The sequence below is a fragment of the Mytilus edulis genome, chromosome 1 (genome assembly GCF_963676685.1).
Source record: "Mytilus edulis chromosome 1, xbMytEdul2.2, whole genome shotgun sequence".
Classification (NCBI taxonomy): Eukaryota; Metazoa; Mollusca; class Bivalvia; order Mytilida; family Mytilidae; genus Mytilus; species Mytilus edulis.
Window position 1 is genome coordinate 44,753,021 of NC_092344.1, and position 23,456 is coordinate 44,776,476.

The 23,456-nt window shown below is 30.9% G+C and overlaps 1 protein-coding gene across 3 annotated transcripts in view; it reads left to right on the forward strand.

Annotated features, from left to right (window-relative positions):
* The window catches only part of LOC139512731 (plexin-A4-like), a 57,736-nt gene that overhangs the window by 12,090 nt on the left and 22,190 nt on the right, over positions 1-23,456 (forward strand). For all 3 annotated transcript variants that reach the window (XM_071300600.1, XM_071300605.1, XM_071300614.1), the window contains 13 exons: positions 1,522-1,622; positions 2,544-2,667; positions 4,876-5,035; positions 5,667-5,763; positions 6,347-6,455; positions 7,042-7,089; positions 9,334-9,471; positions 18,242-18,352; positions 18,615-18,708; positions 19,896-20,074; positions 21,047-21,198; positions 21,633-21,729; positions 22,668-22,804. In XM_071300600.1, coding sequence (XP_071156701.1) covers positions 1,522-1,622; positions 2,544-2,667; positions 4,876-5,035; positions 5,667-5,763; positions 6,347-6,455; positions 7,042-7,089; positions 9,334-9,471; positions 18,242-18,352; positions 18,615-18,708; positions 19,896-20,074; positions 21,047-21,198; positions 21,633-21,729; positions 22,668-22,804 — 1,547 coding nt within the window. The remainder of the gene's footprint in view (positions 1-1,521; positions 1,623-2,543; positions 2,668-4,875; positions 5,036-5,666; positions 5,764-6,346; positions 6,456-7,041; positions 7,090-9,333; positions 9,472-18,241; positions 18,353-18,614; positions 18,709-19,895; positions 20,075-21,046; positions 21,199-21,632; positions 21,730-22,667; positions 22,805-23,456) is intronic.

A 23,456-nucleotide genomic window follows, 5' to 3' on the forward strand; every position in this document is an offset into this window, starting at 1 on the left:
TCATATCTTGATAACAATTTTGAGGATTAAGCTTAACATAATAAGTTTTAAATGTGTGAAGTGGTGTGCACATTTAGGTCAGAATTTAAAAGTTTATTCCCATGATTCAAAAAAATTTCATAAAAGTTGTTTAATTCTAGTTCACTAAATCTATATTTGGGAGAAAGGAGATGTCATTTCCGAAAATAAATATGATTTCTTCAGTATAAATAAGTATTTTTTTCTATTACAAGAGTCAAATCATTTGTTAACATTTTACTGGCAAGTTTTTTAAGACAACTGATACTCAGAATATAATCATGTGCTGCTCCTGATTGGATGATACAGGATTGGAACTTATTTTAACCAAAAGCTGATGCAGTTGTGTTTGAAAAATTCAGAAATTTAAATTAATATTTTACAAATTATAGAAAATATGTAGATCTCTGTATGTAGGAGCCATAAGAAATTGCCTTTTTCATAAAGCTTAAAAAAAATGTTTTTTATCTGCATTTTAGTCATCCTTCTGACCATATATATTTTTGGGCTGTTATACAATGCTGACATTTATAGAAAAAGCAACTGCTACCTATTTCTTTGTAGTTTATGTAGTCTTATAAAGATAAATTGTGAAACACCACTGGTACCTGATGCATTACGAATAATTGCGATCTTGTAATTTTAAATGACTAGAGTTTATTAAATGTTATTTTTATATATACAAAATATATTCCTGCATCAACCTTAAAGATTCTTTTTCTGCTGCAAGGGTATTTACAATATATCTTTTACGCTAGAGACATTCCAACATAGACTTGTACAATCAAGAGTGTGGATATATTTTAACATCAACCTATGAGAGAAAATGAGAATAAATACCGGCATAAAAGATTAATTTATACAAAATTATAAAAAACAACAATTCATGAAATTTATAGATTGTCAATGTACTTTTAAAGTAAATGAAAAGACCCAATGTACATCAGAAATGGAAGATATATTTAAACTCATATGAGATATCAGTGTTCTTTTTTTTTTCTTTTTTTTCCAGTTATTTATATTTATTGAAATCTTTAAATTTGTTAGTTTAAACATCGATTACCGGTACCTTATCCCGGCCTCGTTAACATTAGTAATGCTATTTGTATATACAGGAGTTAGTGGTTGCATTTATTATTGCAATTTTGTCAATTTAGACTAAATTGCGAATTGAATTTGTGCAATAGTTGAGAAAAATCCTGTTTGATTCATATAAATAATTTCAAAGTGCAAGTTTAAATTATTATTATTATAACCCTGTAGCATTTTTTTGCAATAATAAAAACATCGCAATAATTTCTGAATTTACAGTATATATGGATGTCTGACAGTCAGTTTTGATATTAACTCACCATTTCAAAGTACACTGCAATCTCATTATACAATCTTAAGATCCTACTCGAAATTGTAATTTCATTTTATACACAAATCTGAAACCAGTTGATTGTATCAAGAATTTATGAAATTGTATGCGTGCATTGATTCTTCGAATTATCTTTTCAGGTTTCTAAGGTTCCTGTAGAAAATTGTGGACAGTATTCCAGTTGTACGACATGTTTAGCTAGTAAAGATCCATTTTGTGGCTGGTGCACCTTTGAAAACAGGTATTGCATGCATTTACGGAACACAATTTGAAATTTATCTGATCTGTTTATTTGGTATAGTTTACTAAACCAAATTCCCATGTGCCACAAGAAGTTCAGCCCACACAATTATATCTTTCAATAGACTACCAATTTTATATGCTGCTTATGTTTAAGCTTATCATATACTATGAAAAGTCTATGCCATCTATGTCTTAAACACAAGGTACTGACATAAATTAACTACTTTATAAGTAGGATTTATTAGGACATAACATCATTAGAGTCCAGGTTCAAAAACCAACAAAAATAAATTCCCATTCCATTGTTCATATCTAGTTGCAGAACGTTTGATAGTATATAACCCTCATATAAATCGTTTAACTACTGCATACTGTCCATATTTTGTACATTATTAGAACAGAAGACAATGCAGAACAGTTGTTTATCTCAATTTTTCGTTACTCTTCACAAGTCAACTATTTTTGGTTTTCCTGTACAATTGGTGCATTCAGTTTTCTTGTTTGTTTCGGGTTGATTGTTTTGCAGACTCGTTATAAATGATGGTGTTAAACAAATTTAAGTAATGTCAAATATTTTCTGGGAAACTATAATGTCTTATTTGCTGAGAGAATTGAAAATGGAAGAAGTAAATGCAGCAACAGCCCAATCCAAAGCATCAAACTGACAAATCAAAACGTGTTATAATTAAGACTAGAAGCAAACAAATTATTACATGTATCTTATTTTGATTCCACATGAATAACACCAGCATCGTCATAATTTTTAGACAACTCTTTTTTTGTTGTTGATAAAAGTATTTAAAAACAATACATCATATTTGTTCACTGTCACCTATTTTTATATAATTATTATAAATTACAATTTTCTTCCTTTTCTCAGATTTATATGATTATCCTTATCCAATGATATGAATTTCAGATGTACTTTAAAATCAAACTGTTCCATGGCAGACCAGAGCTCAGATCGATGGAAAATTCTGACTGACTGCACTGCTATTGACAACATCTCCCCACCAATGGCTTCTTCAACAGAGGATATTACGGTAACTTTGATTACTTGTTAACAATGTGAAAGCTAGGAAAGATTTATTTTGAAAGCATCTATCTGTGATTGATAGAAAATACTGAAACATAAAAGTAACTAAAACATTTGAAAGAAAGGATCATAAAAAGCCATGAATTGACAAAATGAATATCAGAGTGGTCTCTCTTTAACTGTAGAATAGAAAGGGTCACACAATTTATACCTTTCTTGATCAGACTAAATAAAGGCAACAGTAGTATACCGCTGTTCAAACTCATAAATCCATGGACAAAAAACAAAATCGGGGTAACAAACTAAAACTGAGGGAAACGCATTAAATATAAGAGGAGAACAACGACACAACACTACAATGTAATACACACAGAAACGGACCAAGCATCAGACAAAATCCCACGAGAAAAACAAATATAACATCAAAACCATATACATGAATTTGGGATAGACAAGTACCGTGACACGTCTTATCGCAATGTGAATTTACACTCAAAATTAAGAGAAAACAAACGACGCAACGTTAAAATGTAACACACAGAAACGAACTATAATATAACAATGGCCATATTCCTGACTTGGTACAGGACATTTTTAATGAAAAAAATGGCGGGTTGAACCCTGTCAATGCAATTTACTTGATAATGTAACTAATTAAACCTTTTTATTGCTAATTCTATTTTTTTTCACTGCTAAATGACAAAATGTCAGATGCATTTACAATCCCACTTTAATATTCAAGTTTAATATGAAAATGAAAATTACAGGAAAATCATAGAAATTTATTTTGTTTAACTGATTCTTTTTTTTGTCTGTGAAATTATATTCATTAATACATGGTTAATTTAATTTAATCTTATTTTGACAAAATACTCAACAGTTCTTGCTTTTGAGACCCTATTCTGAAGAATCCACTGACTTTAACAATAGACAGGCATCTATGCATAAAAAGATAACTTTAAATTGTCCCCAGTCTAGGGAAGTTGTGAATAAGAAACAATAAAAGATTTGCTGTTAACAATTTACTAAGCGTGTTTCTTGAATTACACTTATACTAGAACACACCCACGAAATCGCAGGCATTTAGAGCTTGGTTGAAAGTATGTAAACTATTGTCGGGAAAATTTTGTAAAAGATTTTATGTTTGGAGAATTTCAGAAATGGTATCAAAATTCCTAGGTACTGGGAGACAGAACAATTAAACCCTCTCCCCTTTTTCCAAAGTCCGTTATTTTTTTGTTTTCTGTTAAATTCCATTATTTTCGCATTTCTGTATACTATAAACATACGTATACTATATATAAAGTGTATTTGCTATTAACTATCAATTTCAAGTTTCTTCTCCAAGGCGATCACTGCTATATTATATAGAGAATCTCTATTAACGCGAAAATTATTGTCTGTCCCCGATGTACTCTTTTATAGTAAAATTATGTCACTTTCAACAACAAATTTGTATGCAACATTTAAGGCATTATGTTTTCTAGTCTGTGCATCCATGCTTTCGTTGTCCGTCAATCCGTCTGTCCCGCTTCAGTATAAAGTTTTTGGTCAAGGTAGTTTTTGATGAAGTTGAAGTCCAATCAACTGGAAACTTGGTAAATATCATGAATATAGTGCCAATGTTGCATCTGTATGCTATGGACACATTCTTGCTTCCACATGTTTTACTTATTTTAATATATATGCAACTGGTACGACCCCTTAAATAGTAAACATTTAAAAAAAAAAAACAGTAGACAGAATACAGAGAGTCTCTATATATTAAAGTAGTAAAATCCTAGTTTACATGTAGATAAACGCAAAAAATAATTAGGTATTATAGTTGTGGTTCTTGCAATCTAAACACCATGCTATGGAGAACGTTCTGATTGGCTTATTTATTTTTCATTTTTGTTATCTATCATAAGATTGGTTGTACTTGTGCATGTTTCAGACCGGAAGTCTTATCTATGATTAAAAGTCAGTCTGATGACAAAATCAATATCTGGACTCCTTTTTTGTCGTTTTTCTCCATAAACAACTCAATCTGACTAATCATAAGAATGTATGACAAATGCGACTATGCATGTTACCTATAGAACACAGAGGCATGATGATTAATTTATTGTGGAAGGAGGAGAAGCGACACACAAAATGAGGTCCTGTGTTTAATAGTATAGATACCTAATAATACGACATTTATATATATATATATATATATATATTATTTCAGCTGTACATGTCAATCATAGATATACCACGTGATTCCAACTATAGCTGTGTGTTTGACTTTGGTGACAAACAACAAGCCACTCCTGCTAGTTCATGGAACTTTGGTATCAGCTGTAAAACTCCTCAGATATTTTCTCTTGGCGTAGACTTTGGACCTACAGGTTTGTTACAAGACTTTACCATTATAGCATCAAATTGGACCCATTCACACAAGCTTTTTTTAATCGATCTAAATAAAACCAGTTAACATTCACATTATCTTTAATCATAATGATCTCTATCGGTCTGATCTGAACTACTGCGTTCACAGTACCAGTAAAACTGTAAATAGTGTGTATAGATAGAAATAACTAATTAATGTTATGTGTTAATTCACTGATACACACACTTGAAAAAAAAATGGATGAAGTACGTGCTACCCTTGAATCAATTTTTTATTCTGGGGTTCTTGGTGTTTTTATCAATTTGAAACAAAAAACGCACCAAGGAAGTTACAACATGAAGAAATCCTGCAGAAAGAAAAAATACAACAGAATAAAAAAAACACACAGATCTGGTTTAAATTGGACTAAATGTCCTATTGTGAACTGGGTCCAGGAATTTGCTTCTTCTCCACTTAGCACACTGCATTTAAGCTGGAGATTTGAGAATAATTGATAAATTATTACAAGCCCAAGTAAAAAAGGCTCTTAAAACTATACTATACAATATTACAATGAATTCTAATAAAGCATTTAGAGATTTATTTATAAAAAGCATTACTTTGATATCGAAAATATTGAATCATTTTAGGTAGCAAGAATGCCACATTGTCAATACGATCAGAAGAAACAAAGAAGCTATTTGTGTCAAGATACTTCACATTTTATAACTGTGGAAGTTTTTCAAGGTAGTAATAGCATGAAATGTCCATCAATATTTCATATAAAACTTATCTCTTCTTATTCTTCGGTTTATTTTAATAAAGTCTTAAATAATCAATCACTGTTATTAACACAGAACTTTAAAACAGAAACATATCTGGCTTACCAGTGATGTTAATATTATGGTGTTGAAAATATGTATATATTTGGAATAGGGTGAATAGTGGAGTTCTAATCAGATTCAGTTTCAGTTGATATTATGTATGTGAAATGAGTAAAAATAAATGTATCGTATAATACAACAAAGAAACAAGACGCTAAACGCAAATCAGTAGTGTCCATATGAAAAGCTCCATATGTATAGATTGTTATTGCAAGTGTCAGGGAAGATATTTATTGTGATTTAAAATTTATACAACAACAAAATATTGTTATATGGAAAAGGTCAAACTGTATTTAAATTGGTAAGAACTTTGCATGTCTTGCAACTGATTTTTTAATGTTGGGAAGAAGGTATTAAAATTTCATTCCATGAACCATGTGGAAGTGACCAGAATATTGGTATTCTCTGAAGCTAAATTTATTTGTTTGATGTTTTTTACATTTCAGTTGCACATCATGTACATATAATAATTATGCTTGTGACTGGTGTGTCTATGAGAACAAGTGTACATTTAGGACTAACCCTTGCAATAGTCAGACTATTTTTAGCCGTAATGTATGTATAAAACACGCATTTATATAAGATATGTATGTATGTTTGTCATGTTGGTGTTGTATTTGTGTCCGTATAAAGTTATTTGCACACAGATCCAATGTATATATTATATTTGTTGTATTTTCATACTAACAGAACTTGTTTGAGACTTTAAAAGTCCAATATATTTCTACAATCCATAAATTACAAATACGCATCTTTTTAGAAATTTATCAAATGTGTTTGTGATTGGTGAAGAATTAGAATATTAGTATATTTCATTAATTACAACTATTTGTTTTTGTAATTTGTATATGCATCAGTATATGTTACATGTTTTTGTTTTCTATTTAGTTGTTGACATTTATAATATTGAAGAATTTTGTTAGTTCTAAAAAATTTGAAAAATGGACAATTTAGCAACAGTCCTGTTGGACACATACAATTATGAGATGTAAAATTCTCAAATTTGAGGGACATAAGCCAAACTCTGAAATTTTTCCTGATAAATGAAAACACTTTTATGTAAATAATTTAAAGATTGCGGCAAGGCTATTTTTAGCAAGAAGCAAATTATGAGTATAATTTTGTTTCAAACCGTTCACAGATATTTGAATATGATCCCGCTAACCATACCGAAGCTAACTACACAGTCGTAAGTTTCTGCATAATAGAGCATTTATAGTATACTCTGCACACAGGGATTTGGTGTTAATTTCACTCGTATGTTTCTAGACGAGATGAATATAAAAGAATGTTTCATCAATTTTGATTTGAATTGTGTAAAATTCTGCATGGTTTCTTAATTTATATATACAGTGTATGATATTCAGGAAAATTTTGCCTGCATTATTTAAAAGAAAAAAAGATATCTGCTTGCAAAAAGCTTTTCATTATGGCTTAGAATGTATCATTACTGCTTGAAATATATAATGCTATATTTACTTGCACGTTTCTTCTGAAACCTATTATTCCAAAAGGTTGTGTGCAACTTATAAAATAGTAAAGGAAAACAAAATCTCCCAATGGAACTTTCAGTTTAATTTTTTGATATTTTGAGAGTCAGCATCAATGGCTCTTCCTTGAAATAAACAAAACAAATATCAGATTTGGATTCCAAAGATTAGTTCATTGGCTTCAGTAGTGCTTATGTGTTCTTGTTTGTGATGGTGTGAACATATATAAACTGTTTTGAATTTTTTCAAACGGAAAGAGTCAAATGTTTGGCAAAAGTTCAATCGCTTATTGATAGTTTCATTAGTCTGCGAGAAAATATTTTTGCTTGATTGAGGGCTAGATCTATACTTCATAATTTTAAACTGTATTTTAAAGTTTTGATACCAAGAGATGATACACTTTGAGCTCAACCATTGTAGTTGACTTAAAAATTCCTCCAATGCTTTAACTAAATAACAATACCAAATAAATTAGGTTATATATTAATTTGAAGACGCATGGATGTCATGCCAAGTAGTAGAACTAGAATCCATCCTATATCCAACCATACATGTCTTGATCAGATAAGTTCCCAATAACCTTGGTGGTTTGTTCAGTAGTTACCCAAGTAGTCTAGGATATGATACTAAATATATAACCATCAAGCTGAGTTAAAATATAAGAGCTGAAGTATAGTACCTCCCAATACATTCAAATTGATGAAACATTAGGCAGTTGTAAGTGAACATCTATCTGTAATATTAGTTCAGTCTAAAATTAAGGGATGTGGTATGATGGCAAATGATGTGGATGTTAGACCCTTTTAAAGCATAAACATACATTTCAAATCCACAGATGTTTTGACAAGATTACATTTTTATGAAATAATTATCATGAACATAAAGAGTTACCGGACCAACTCATCTTCAAACTAACTTAAATTTAAATTCCAATTTGTATTTTCTGTTACCGAACCAACTCTATCTTAGGCAAACCAACTTAAATTTAAATTCCCGCGATTTGGCCGGTGTGTTCTAGTGAACATGAAGCCTGAAGTGAAGGTCTGAGGTTGGAAATGTAGAACACTCTCAATTTTGTGTAAGAAAATATATGAAGATGTGGTACGAGTGCCAATGAGACAACTCACCATCCAAGCCACAATTTGTAGACCATTATAGGTCAAAGAGCTTGCTTGTCATTTCTTTACAGGTACAGTCAATTCAAACAATTATGCTAATCATATATATATAAAGCTTGTAACATGTATATTTTCTAGATAAAAAGTATCCTCTTTTTACCCCCTTGGTACAATTATCCAGTAAGTACTGAAATGGTCAATACCTTAAACTTCATTTTGTAACAATGTCAGTACCTTTTGATATAACAACTCATGTCGTCATCTTTTAAAAACTCTTTATTACATCTGTGCTTTTCTTTAGTTGAACTTTTTTTGAACTTTTTTTGACAAAATTATTACAAATGTAAACTCAAATACTAGATTATGCTTTATATCACTGTATTTAAGATTCATTTCATGGTAAATAGCTTAGCCAAGTTTGTGATATAAACTAAGTGGTTTCAGTACTAATGTTGAAGTGAATTTATTTCTATCCTAACTGCTCTTTTTTTCTATTTTTGTTATTAAAAAAAATCTTTTTTTTTATACAACCTCTTTTTGCTATTTTGTAAATAACCAAGTAAGAATTTTCAGAATATAAAAGAACTGCTCAATATTGTGTTAACATTAATGTACTAACAGATTCCAATTAAAACATTCTGCATAGTTTTTAGTGCAGTGATAGACAAAACATGTACATTTGATAAATCAACTATATTAAATATGAACAGGAAAGTAGTTAAATAATGGGAGGGTTAATGATTTTCCATTTCTAGGGAATATTTATTTCAGGATAAAATACAAATTGTTCTAAACATTTAATAAGTTCTCCAAATATTTTTGTAGCAAATCTATGGTGATGGAATACGACGAGGTCCAACATTTTGTCCAAAGATTGACAAAAGTCGAACTGGTGAAGTCTACATACACAACAATACAAGCAAGGAAGTAGTCATCATTGGGTCTTCTTTTCCTGAGATTAGGGTAAATATTTACCAAATAATTAAAAGTGGACAAAATAGACCATACAATTTAAGGTATATTGCCAGGAGGAATTGTAAATAATTTTGATACAAAACATTTCATTTATACTTCTATATAACTTTGCATTGCATATTGGGACAGAACTATTTTCATTATTGTAGTAATAAACCATTTTTAAGACGTTTCGGTCATTGGCCATCTTCAGTTCTTTATTTTTCTTCACAACTACATGGCTGACATTTTTTCTTTTTCAATCATTAAGATGTTAAAGATATAACAATGAACAGAATTTTTTTCCAATACACTTAAGTTGAGCTTATTTTATTTGTCTTTGTGCAACTAAAGGTACTAACTGACGTGTATTACCCTCATGATATTTTTTTCTGAATATTGTCTGAATTTGCCTGAAAATGTCTTAGTTTTTGCTGAATTTTTCTTACATGATAAATGATGTCTGAATTTTCTGAATCCCCATATTTCTATTCTGAATTGATGCTGACAGTTCTGAATTTTTGCTGAATATTTCTGAATCAATAAGAATTTTATTCAGACAAGTTCAGAACTTCTGAAAATGTCTGAATTGTACTGAAAGTGTCAGAATTATGTTCAAGAATGCAAGACAAATTGAGAATCTGTATTTATCAGTTAGAATATGATTCAGACAAATTCAGAATTTCTGAAAAATGTCTAAATTTTTCTTAATATGTCAGAACTATGTTTAATAAATTGTCTACACAGAGATGACTACCTTGTTGACACTAAAATGTAAATGTTGAAATCAAAATTGTTAAAGTGTAACGTATTAGTGATGCAAAATATTCAATCAATGAACCATGACATATATATGCATATCAATTATCAATAGACCTCGCATGACAAATGGAGCCGGGTCAGATTATGTGATGGAAATGAGATCTAACAATGCCAGTTAAACTGTGTACCAAATATCATTGACATATCACGCATCGTTCCCCATGCATTAACTGACCTTATCACACACTAGTACAGTTGTAAACTAAGCAAAGTTTCAAAAGCCATAGACCATGACTGAGGGGTAGGGACTAATGGAAACGAGGATGTATGTACTATACAGAGCTAGTTCAACTGGTGGTTCCTCATAAATTGACCTAATACAAACTAATACATGAAGACTTAGCAAAAGTTTCAAAGTCAATAGACCATGACAGAGGCTGAAGGGACATGCAGTTTAACTGCATAAAAATTATCAATGACCTACCACTAGTGGTTCCCTAGTGGTTCCCCATAATCTGACCTTAACAAACTAATACATGTAAAGTAAGTCAAAGTTTCACAGTTAACTTGTAATACGTTGTACAAAGCCACTGCTGCCGCCGATGCCGGCAACAACATATACTTTCTTGATGTTTGATTCTTCAAGGAGATACATTACTGTAAGAATTATCTTTTCTGTATTCCCATGTATTGCAATGTTTTCAATGTGGATAACTGAATAAAAGGAATGCCATTTTGTAAATAAAACAAAGAGAAATGTCGTTCTTAGCAATTATATATGTCTCATTGCATTTAACATTATAAACTTGTTTATCTGTAAAATAGGACCCAATTGATATATTCGAAATTCCTAAGAAGTTTTAACAGAAGTGACCCATTTTAGGTACAGAGGTGCTACTCGTATTACAAACTCAATTCATCTTCATTCATTTATTCTTAGTTAATATCACCAGGAACATAGTGCCCAGATTATCACATATATACAATTTGTATATTATCTAATTGAAAGATACCATGCATTTGAAAGCGGAACAGTCATGATATATGGAGAGCCAAAAGATCCCCCATCCCACACACACCCCATTATGTAGATACTCTTTCGAGGTCAAATCAGATGCTGTCAAACGAAAGAAAAGCTTAAAGATATAAAAATGTTTTCGGACAACTACAGACAGGAGGATAAAGAAAGTATGGAATTTTCGTTGACGAGTTTAAATGAAAATTAAATACTGATGTCTTGAAATGTTTTATTTAAAAAAATGTAAATGGTTTCTATGAAACCATGTGTCTCGCACTTTTGCTGCTGTCAAAGTAAAACTGCATTGTTGTTTGTCAAAAAGATAAGTCCACTTCAGGAGGTACCATTTGATTTTTAAGGGTGATGTGGGTGGGGAGCTAGGATAAAAATGTCCTGCATTCTATTTAGTTGTAATCTCTGTCCTGTCTTCTTATTTTTGCTCTAATCAGTCCTTCCATTTTTTATCCTGACTTTTTGAAAATAAATTTTCGTCCTGCCTTTTTTTGCCAAGTTGCTCATCATGTTGTTTTTATTAACTCAGAACTACTTTCTTTCAAAGTCTATCCTAACAACCCCATAAACATCAAATGGTAGCTTCTTTATAAGTAAAATTACGGGAATTTTTTTTAAAAACATTTTCTTTTCTATGTCTGCTATTTCTAGATCCTGGCAAAAAAGTTTAAGTTTCAATAAAAACATTCAATTCCTTTAAAGAAAATTTCGGCACTGCTTTCATTTGCAATGTTGTTGTTTTTTTTCTTCACAAATATAAAAGTTTTGGTGAATAACAAACAGTTTTTATCAAATTCAGATCGCCCGTTATTCATTGTTTTTTCCACCGACAAGTTTGAATATTCCAAAAAATATTAAATGATTGATCTACTAAGTAAAAGTCAATTCCGTTTTTAAAAGGTAATATTTATTGCAGAAATCATGCAATCAACTAACTTGACATCGCCTGAGACTAAAGACACCGCTTACATAAATTCCGGTTTTTTTTTAAACGATTTGTTATATTGCATAAATTAAAAAATCAAGTGCTTCAGTATTGAAAACTGACATCGCTCACAAAAAAAAAATGATAAACATAACTGGTCGACATCGAAATACAAAAGCGTGACGACTGCACGAGGTAAGATTGGTGGGAAATAACGGGTTAAATGTTCACTTGATTGACAGAAATCAATTATCGTTTAGGTTCCAGAAGGGAAAATATGATGACGTTTTTAAAAGTTGCAATTATTATAAAATGGATAATATACGATCAGTTCGCTCAGGGACAGTTTATACTAGCGATTTGGTACCCAATCATATTTGATGTTCGGACCCCAGGCCGTTTTTCGCACAGGGACTCGGTTAGCAGGTTAATTGTTCTTATAATAAATGCGGGAAAAAAAATCCTGTTTTCCTGTCCAATTGTATAACTTCCTACGTAAAATACGTGTCGTAAATACCTGAGACTACTAAGTCACAACAGTTAGAATAATAGTCTTAGTAAATACATTATAAACGTAATTTAACGTTGGTTAATTAATTTCACTATCGATAAATAGTATACTACTATATTATCATAGATTCAAAAATAAAAATAAGCTAAAAATGTCCTTGAACGATTTATTTTATACTTCCCACTATTTAATAGTAATCGGTGAGCGTAACAGTCTATAATCTGGAAAATGATCAGGAGTCGGTTTCCATGTGAAAACATTGCTAAGATCTAGATCTTGTGACGCACTCACTCTGACGACGTAAGAACACTGCAGACAGAACAGATACACAAGAACCTTTGTATATATAACAGCTTCATAAGCATAGGAAAAGATGACGTATGTTAATCAGAAGATGGTTACAACTTGTGAACTGTCAGTGTCAATCCGAAGCACATACATGCAACTATCCACGGATCTCCACAGTCGAACAATGTCAATAATGATGTTCCCAAACGGGTATGAATTTCAATGACTATTTTTTTTATTTGGAAACGGCCATTCAATATTGTGGTTGGGAGCAGGAGATTTGGAAAATGAATAATCTTGCTTTGCTCTTAAAGATATCAGAATGAAAAATTATTTTACGCACTAAAATAAAGGATATAATTATATATAAGACTTTATGTGCGAAAATATTGTTTTTGTCAATAAAATAAAACAATCAGGAATCACAAAATGAATATTCCAAAATTCAACCTGCCTCCTCCTGTAATAGAATATTGAATGGTCATTCCCTAATACAGACAGATTATATCATATTTATTCAATGCAAATTCAACACAACCTGTAATACACCTTATCGCTAATCCCGGCTGACCCGGCCGCTGGAACTTTTGACGTCAAACACAATCACTTGTCCATTGTGGCGTCAGATATTTTGTTTTATGACGTCAAAATTTTACGGGAACCTGTGTGATATCCAGTAATTGCGGACAAATAGCGATAAGGTGCATATATATACATACACCTTAATGTCCTTATTGATATTTCTTGCTCACCTGAGAATCTTTTTGCATGAACTATTGACTTCATACAACAATCCCTTTTCAATTATGGCGCGAGAGAAATTTTGTATTGAGAAGACAAAAATTTTACTGGAACCTGTGTGATATCCAGTAATGGTGGACAAATACACCTTATCACCATGCATTTGTTCGCCATTACTGGACATCACACATGTTCCCGTAAAATTTTGACGTCATAATACATAAATTCCGAGGTCAGCAGGGAATAGTGATCAAGTGTATATAAAACACCTTATCGCTATTTGTCCTCCATTACTGGATATCACACAGGTTCCAGTAAAATTTTTGTCATAAAACAAAATATCTGACACCACAATTGGAAAGTGATTGTGAATGACATCAAACGTTCAAGCGGCCGGGTCAGCCGAGATTAGCGATAAGGTGTATATTTATATGGCTAAACATAGTCAAAATCAATATGATTGCCAATGAGACAACCCTCCATAAGAGACCAAATGACACAGAAATTAACAATTTAAGGTCTACATACTGCCTTCAACAATGAGCAAAGCCCATACAACATAATAAGCTATAAAAGGCCCCGAAATGACTAATGTAAAACAATTCAAATGAGAAAACAAACTGCCTAATTTATGCACAAAAAAAGAAAGAATAACAAACGAAAACCACTGAATTACCGGCTCCTGACTTGCGAAAGGCATATACACACTGAGTGTGGCGGGGTTGAACATGTTAGCTAATCCCCACATACTATTTATATATAGTGCATTATATATTGAACAGATTGTTGTAGCTTAAACGTGCATGCGTTTAAAAATAGTATTTAGTATGGTTTTAATTGGCTGATAAAAAAATCAATATTCATACCAATAAAAAACAATATTCACTTCTTTTAAAAGAACTGGGCCATTTAAAGTTAGATACAAGATGATCTGCATCATTGCGTTTATGATAATGTGGAAACATACCAATTGTTTTGAGGGAAGAAAGACACAGAAGAGACACAAAATAAATCACAGCAACTTTTAATACAATTTATAAATATTTATTTTTTTCAACATGGCATAGTTAATGAGTATATTAGTGCCATAATCATATATAGCATAAGCTCTATGAAAATAGTATTGGTAAAACAATGAAAATTTTGAAAATCAATTATCCGAACTATATATATACTCTGAAAATAGTTATGCTACTTGTAATGATCACAGTTTGGTCTTATGGTTGACCTATTTACTTGTCTAGCTTGAATTCATAAGTGATAATGCCAAAACAATTACTTTGTACAAACAGTAACGGATGTTAAATGTCAATGAAAGAAATTTTTATATTTTATGGGAGGGGGTAGGGGGACTGTAACCCTAACACTTTTTACGCCATTTTGATACAAGCATTGTGAAAGTAAGACTGATTCCCTAGTAGTAACCTGCATACAAAATGTTAGTAAATCAAATGATATTGCCTACCTACCTACCATAATGTTATACCCCCACTTACATGATGTATTATGGTTTACCTTTGTCTGTCTGTCCGTCCGTTGACAACATGTTTGACAATAACTCAAAAACGCTTGAACCAATTGGCATGAAACTTTGGTGAATTGTTAATATCTATTGACATTAGCTCCCTTTCATGTTTTTATAATTTTTACGGTAGATAAAAAAAGGGGGAATTGCCAGTTTTCAGACAATATCTCAAACACAGTTTCATCAATTTGCTTGAAACTTTGGTGAATTGTTAATATCTATTGACATTAGCTCCCTTTCATGTTTTTATAATTTTTACGGGAGATAAAAAAAAGAGGGAATAGCCAGTTTTCAGACAATAACTCGAAAACAATTTGCTTGAAACTTTGGTGAATTGTAAATATCTATTCACATTAGCTCCTTTGTAATTAATTTTGGAAGAATATTAATGAATTGATGGCATTTTGCTTTACATCTAGTGGCAAATACTTCACTTAGATGTCAACTTACCTTCCATTATATATATTGTTACTAATGTGTGTTAATCGTTGGTCTCATTGGGGTCTATAAGCGTGACATGTGAAAGTCAAATTATTGTGCTGTGAAAACGGGAAATGAAGGCTAACGGGACACAAGAAATTACAAAAAAATACGAATGGCTTACGTACATAGTGTAAGCAGGATGCGAGAATCTGACAAAACAGTAAGCGGGATCGGGAATCAGAACCCCCAGAAGCTGCCAAAAATTGAACTTAAACTGAATTTAGAGGCAAATAAGCATTATATACACATTTCATTAAATTTAGTTGAGACAAACAGAAACTAAAAAATTCTTCAATTTTTCCCCTTGTAAAGGGGCATAACCCTAGAATGGTGTTTAAAGCGCTTGTAATCACTGAATGGTAAATAATGCTTTAATTTATCAGTTGGTAGTAAAGTGAATATTGCATTGTATATTGTATATAGCATTGATTTAAGTTGATGCTATTTTTGGGCCCTTTGGGCCCTAATTCCTAAAATCAATCACAAGCTTCCTTTTGTGGTTATAAACATTGTGTTAAAATTTTTTTGATTTCTGTTTACTTTTACTAAAGTTATTATCCGGAAACCATCAGTCTTTGAACGACGCTGATGACGACGTGAATTTTGTGGTCATATAAAAATCAGCATAATATCCATGTGATTATAGATTCCTAATTCTCGACAACTAATTTTGAGGTCAAGATCAAAGATTAAAAAAAGACATTTGTCCAAAACAGTGGTTTCCAAGTGCTTAATAAAATACATGTACTGCATATGGGATTGAAAAATTGCTCAGATATATGACCATTTATAAAAGTTAAGTCAAATATGAGTTTCTTGGTACTAGGTCATTGTATATATATTTGTTTACGGCAAAGTTCCACTAAAAGAATGTTTTGTTTGGTTTTTTTCTACTGTGTGGTGCATTGCTAGGGGACATAGAAATATTGAGCTCATGTCAATCTGGTCATCTTAATGCTATCCTGCGTGCAATTCAAACCTTACTATAATGAAATACATATCATAAATTTATTGCAATGACTTGACAAGTTTAAAAATTATTTCAAAACAAACTAGTTTTTCCTGATGCAAATATAAAATTAATCAAAAAAGTGATAATGTAAGCAATCTCAACTTGCATTGTAGGCATAGTAGAAGAACAATAACATTTATTGTGAAATTTGTATAAGCAATAAATGGGACTAGTAGAAACATCAGAGGAGTCATTTTAACAGAAGTTAATTCTCTTAGAAATATTAATTTTATATAGAAAGTAGCACTCATATGTACAATTATTGCCAGATTTTATAAAATGTATATCAATAGCTAACATCATCAATGTCAAGAGTTGGATTTATAGAAATAGAAACAGATATAAATAGAGATTTTCTAACAGTTCAAACAAGAATTTGAGGAGTTTTTATTATTGTCATTGGGCAGACAAGACATATGCAACACAGGGAACATTTGAATACTGCTTGCTTTTTATTTACTCAGAACACAAGATGCACCTACTTGATATAATTTTTGTTATGTGAAATGATTCTGTTCTATTTTGAAAGGAATTTACTCATAAAGAAAAGAGAGCTGGAGATTCAGAGAGGCAGGAACACAATAGACCAGGGAATCACAGATCCATATCAGATAATAAAATTGAATCGAAAATTTAAAGTTTGAATTGTATGTTACTGAAACTATTAATTTACAATCTTCCAGAAAATTTGGATTTTTTTTAAGGTTTAGGGGAATTTCTGATGTATAAATTTCAAAGTTTTGTTTGGATATCCACAATCGAATCATTCTGAATGTTTCTGAATATATCGGAATCCGTCTGAAGCTGTCTGAATCTATCTGAATGTTGTCTGGATATTTGTTAATGTTGTCTGAATATTTCTGAATGTTGTCTGATTGTTTCTTAATCTTTCTTATTAAGTTCAGAAATTTTCAGAATTTATTCTGAATAATTTCTTACTTTATTCTTACATTATTCTGATTTTTGTCTGAATGTTCGAATGAAAATTCTGAATTTTTCCTTGAAAGTCCAAACTCCAGCAAAAATTCAGACATTTGCGTAAATGTACCTTTTTATAGCCATTCAGACATTATTCAGAAAAAATAAAGAAAAAATAAGAATACTTGTCAGACAGAATTCAGACACCATTTTTTCATGAGGGTTAAGTCATATGGTTAATTGATTAATGGGAGACAAATCATGTTGCACAGTTTGTTTTTTTTAGTTATGAATGATTTAGCCATTTTATTTTCCCCAGAGACAAGCACTGTGGATTTGCCTATAGGGAACTAATGTGCCTTTTGAAAGTGGTCACTGAACTGTTTCCCTAGGGAAATAGTCATCTTATACGTTTTTGATTTATCTAGAAAATATAGGTATAACATTTTCAGCACTATATTTGGATGAAAATTGAGTCACAAAACAAATGTTGATTAGTTTTCATAACACTTTTTTTGTAGAATTTTTGTTTTTTGTTTATTTCACATTCTTGAATTTGAACAGTGTTGATTAAATATTTACAGAATGGGAATGGTTATAAATGCATAATTGGAACAGGTGCTTATAGTAATGGGAACATTGAGGCTGCGGCTACCAGAGTGTCAGGAACAGAACTTAAGTGTCACATTCCATTGGTATGTATTAAAGTGCTTCTATATTATCTGCATTATGCTCATCAATTAAATTTAAGATTAAAATGGCAAACAAGGATTTTTTTATCTGCCACTTAGAAGTATATGGAAGGTCCTAGATATGCTATTAATGTACATCTTGCTATGTATAAACAGCCTTGATCAATTTATACAATGTGTCGAATAAAGAATATTTATTGCAAGCTTGTCTTTGAGGAAACAGTAGTCAATTTACATTGATATTATTTTTGTTTTGCTTTTTTAGAGATCATATGGACTACCAGATAGTGGTATTCTTGAGGCCAGTCTCAGAGTGACATGGGGTAGAGGAGCAGAAATAGAAAATGATGGGGCTATAGGTAGGATATAATATTTATAGATTATTGTTGATCATCTCAACAAGATGGATTTTCTTGCTTGAGCTTGAACGGTGAGAGTGAGAAAAGCAATCGAGTTAGAGATGACAAATGATAATCTGTTTATCTCTATTTTACCTACACAAGTTGTTAATTTCATTGACAACTGGAAAATGCTACCTTAGTTTCTATGAATAATTTTCTATATCACTCTACTATTTTTTATATCTGACTAATGTGTTGAAAAATGAAATTATCAGTCAGCAAGATCAAAGGAAAATTTCGTAAAATAGCGATAAATATATTAAATTGGTAGCAGTAGACTCCTGGCTAATGGGTTACTCTTCTTTGAAAAATATCAACTAATTAATAATTTGATTTTAGTGATATGGAGGTTTTATCTAACTTTCCATTTTTTATTTAGCATATTTCTTGATGATTAAAAATCACTTTAACTTTTGATTTTATGATGTGCAGAGATTAAAACAAATCACATATTTATGTACATACAAAACTGCTGCCTTTACTTTAATAGTTTCTGTTACATATGTTTTTAAATTGTTCTAACTTCAGTTATCAAAGTATATCTTATGTGTACGTATAGCTAAATGTATGATATTTTAAATTTTAATTCGAAAAATTTGAGGTCTGCTTTAGATTTAGATATACTAAGTAAGCCTATATAGGCAGATTTCATTTTCGTTCATTTTGTCTAGAATTTTTTCCATCTTTTTTCATGAATTTATATGTGGCGCCACCCCTCTCCCACTTAAATTTTTGTTGAAAATTAAAAGAAATTGAATATAAGGAATATTTCAGCAAAAATATTTTGTCAAAGGGTGGTGCCACTGTTAATTTTCTGAAAACTGTCATAAATTTTGCACAATTCTACAAACAAAATCTGGATTATATGATTTTCCTTCATTGTACATTAGGAAGTCACAAATTCATCACGAAAGATGCAATAATAAAAAACTATAAGACATTTTAGCAAATGTGTTCATCAAAGACATTTTAGCAAATGTTTTCATCAAAGACATTTTAGCAAATGTTTTCATCAAAGACATTTTAGCAAATGTTTTCATCAAATTTCAACCTATCTTTTACAATTAAGATTTTAGGGCCCAATTTATGCGTTGGTGAACTTATTTTAATTTTAATTCAAATTAATGCATCTGATTCATTTTTAGTGCAAATATACAGCTGTTCCAAAATGGCTTATGGTGACTGTAGTCTGTGTAAGAATTTTGAGAAATCTCGTGCATCGCTGAATTGTCAGTGGTGTGACAACCCTTTTCAATGTCAATACAAGGATCACTGTTCTGCAGTGGGATCAATAGCAATGTGTCCAGGTCCACATATTGATGAGGTTAGTTAAATATTAGTAATGTATTTAACAGTCAACTGATGTAACTAAAATTGTAAGTGATCATACAGCTTTCAGCCTACTAAGGGTAATACAACTCTTAAGAAAAACTTTAAACATCCCATTGTTGTCACTCTGAACTACTCCTTCTTTCTTTTGGTCTTCTTCAAATTCAAGTTGCTCACGAAATATCTTTATGAACTGTAAATTCATAATTATTTGTGGAATACAAATGTTCATGGATTCTAGGGGTACATGTGAACAATGAAGTTGAAGGGTCAACAAATTACAAACTTGTACAGACTTGAATGCAGACCAGGGCAAAACCATAAAATCAAATATTGTTTACCGACCAATTGTTGCATGCTATTTATTTTCTCATTTGCCAGTATGAATTACTGCAAACTATTAAAACACAGAATTTCTTATAAGAAAAAATCAAGGCAAAGTTGACTAGAAAGGGTTTTATGCTAAAAAAGTTGTCCTAAAAAATGGTTGATTTACACTATCCAGGAAAGTAAATGATTCCACAGTATAAAGGAATGAAAATTTAAGCATTGTTTTCAAGGGATTTCTTATATGATATCTTTGTAAGTGTGTTTATATCTTGTCTGGCCTTCAATTTTTGTAAAAAGGTTTATTCTCTTCTAAAAACTTAAACATTTGATTATCTGAAAAATTGCACTAGGCAATAATTTTATTTAGGTTGGGTTTGTCACGAAATTGGCAATTTACCGTTTCCTTTCTATTGGTCACATGCTTTCTAAGGTCGTTCTATGACTGATATACATATTTTCTTTATTCTTTTTTAAATTGACATCTAGCTATGTTTGTAACTTTGACAAAATATAGATTTAAACTGAAAGGTCTTAGTTATGCAGCTATGCTTTATATTATTTTATATGATTATTTAAAAGTTAGAGTATTTTTTACATAATTCACGACTTGTTGATATATGAAATGTATATGTTGTAGGTAACACCACGGGTAGGCCATGTTTATGGAGGTACAATTGTGACAATTAAAGGAAGAAATCTTGGTACTGAATTTGTTGATGTACAAAATAATGTGACAATTGCTGGAGTAGCCTGTCGTCCTAATAGTGATCTATACCAACCTGCAAGAGAGTAAGTTAACTACTCAGAGTCATTTATTACTGTAAATAGCTATTATTAACAAGTCAACTCTAAACACCAACATGTTAGAACTAAAGAAAAGCATTGTATGGGCAAAAAATCTTATTATATATATATAATATGAATAGTTTTAAAAGATCCTTAAAATTTGAAGATTAATAGAAATGATTAGTTTTAGAAATTCCTCATAAAATGGAATGAAATGCTTCATTCTGACAGTTTTTGAGATTGCTGATCTGTTGCATTTCGTATGGTGATTGCCATTAATGAAGATTCCAAGAAATTTATTGGTAAATGCAGAGAAAGTAACTTGCTACTCTGGACCTTCAATATAATTAAAAACAAGTTATTTAAATATATTGTATACCATCTCCTATACTGAGTGTATTACGACTTTTCATTTCATTGTTTTTGTTTATTTGCAGGATAGTTTGTATACTGGGAGCCAGTGATGCAGGTGTTAAAAAGGGACATGTAGTGGTTCTAAACATACCATTCTATAAGTTTGAATTTCAATATTTGGTAAATTGTAAACGTTTAAAGTATATCCGATTCTATATCAGTTAAAAAAATTGATGATGCTTTAAATAAGAAAGATTCGATATTATGGTATTCTACATGTTTTAAAAGAAGCTTTTACATATATTGGAGCAAGTTTTTCCTCATTTATTTAAGAATTGAATGCTCTTTTTTGTAAATTTATTGGGGTGTAAAAGCGTTGACCGAAGTACATTTTGTATGAAGCGCGGAAGCGCTTCATACTAAATATGTGCGCACGGTGAACGCTTTTACAACCCTATAAAGTTACGAAAAAAAGCATTCAATACTTATAATTACATTTTTACCTATTTGATCATGAAAACATGCCTTTTATCAAGTTTTTATTTCATTTACCTGTGCACTTTATTGTGGGACCTCGTGTCATCATGAATGAAAAGTTGCATTGTGTAATGCATTTGATTAAGGAATATCACGAGATTGCTAGTTAGCAAATCAGAATAACGTATTATAATGAAACATACATCTAATGTAATTATTAGTGTTTACATTTAGTTGAGCTACGTAATTTATTTTGATAAAATTATAAAATATATAAGCACTTAACATTGGTTTTATAAAAATGGGGCGAAAGATGCCAGAGGGACATTTTATAAAAGCCTTTGATGTGCTAACTTTTGAGGGATTAGAACATGGTCTAAGATGCATAGGACATCAACTATAATATAAAACAAAATGTTTATGAACGTGTTCAATATACAAGAAGTTGAATGGCACTTAGACATTAAATAGTCTTACTTATTTATTGATAGAATTATTGATAAATAATTATATATATATATATAGAGTGGTTCGAATCCCGGCGAGGGAAGAACAAAAAATTTGCGAAAGCAAATTTACAGATCTAACATTGTTGGGTTGATGTTTAGACGAGTTGTATATATATATATATATATTGATAGGATCCAATACTTCAACGAGTGACACCACATAAAAGAGCAGTGTCTGGTGGTGCCATTTTGACCTTGCATGGAGATCCTATCTATTTAGGAACCTCACTGGAGGTCACTGTGAATGACAAAGTGTGTAATATAACAAGGTATGTATAAAAATACGTTCAGTAATAACTTTGTATCATGCTAACTGTGCAGCACTTTAAAAGATATATAATTTTCATCAGTTTCAAAAAAATGTATTAGAAATCCAAATGTATAGAACATTGATATGTGAAAGAAAAACAAATTCAAAATAAAAACAAGTAATCATCAAAACCATTTTAGGAACACCTTTAATTCTTGTTTATAGTTTACCAGTCTGAATCTGTTTTTGATTTGAAACTTTCTCAATTCATTTGCCCAGATTAGTCATGCATTGTCTTTTAAATGTTAGAACTAACAAGTATGATCGAGAAAAAGATCCTCAAAGAAGTAAAACTCTTGATAGGTATAAAATAAACAGTTTCAAATGTCAAGAGGTCAACACAAAAACAAATACAAAACCAGCGAGGGACCACCTTGAATTCTTGTTACGTTACTAGTTAACTCATCTTAAATCCTTCTGTTATATAAAACTTTCTCACTTCAGCTTGTCAGATAAGTTATTGTCTTTTAAATGTTAGAACTAACGAGTATGGTTAGGGATAAAGTAAATATTCTTGATAGCTATGAGATAGATAATTGCAAATGGCAAGCGGTCAATACAACAGAATATCGTTTAAAAACTAAAGCAGTGCATCACATCTAGATATTTAT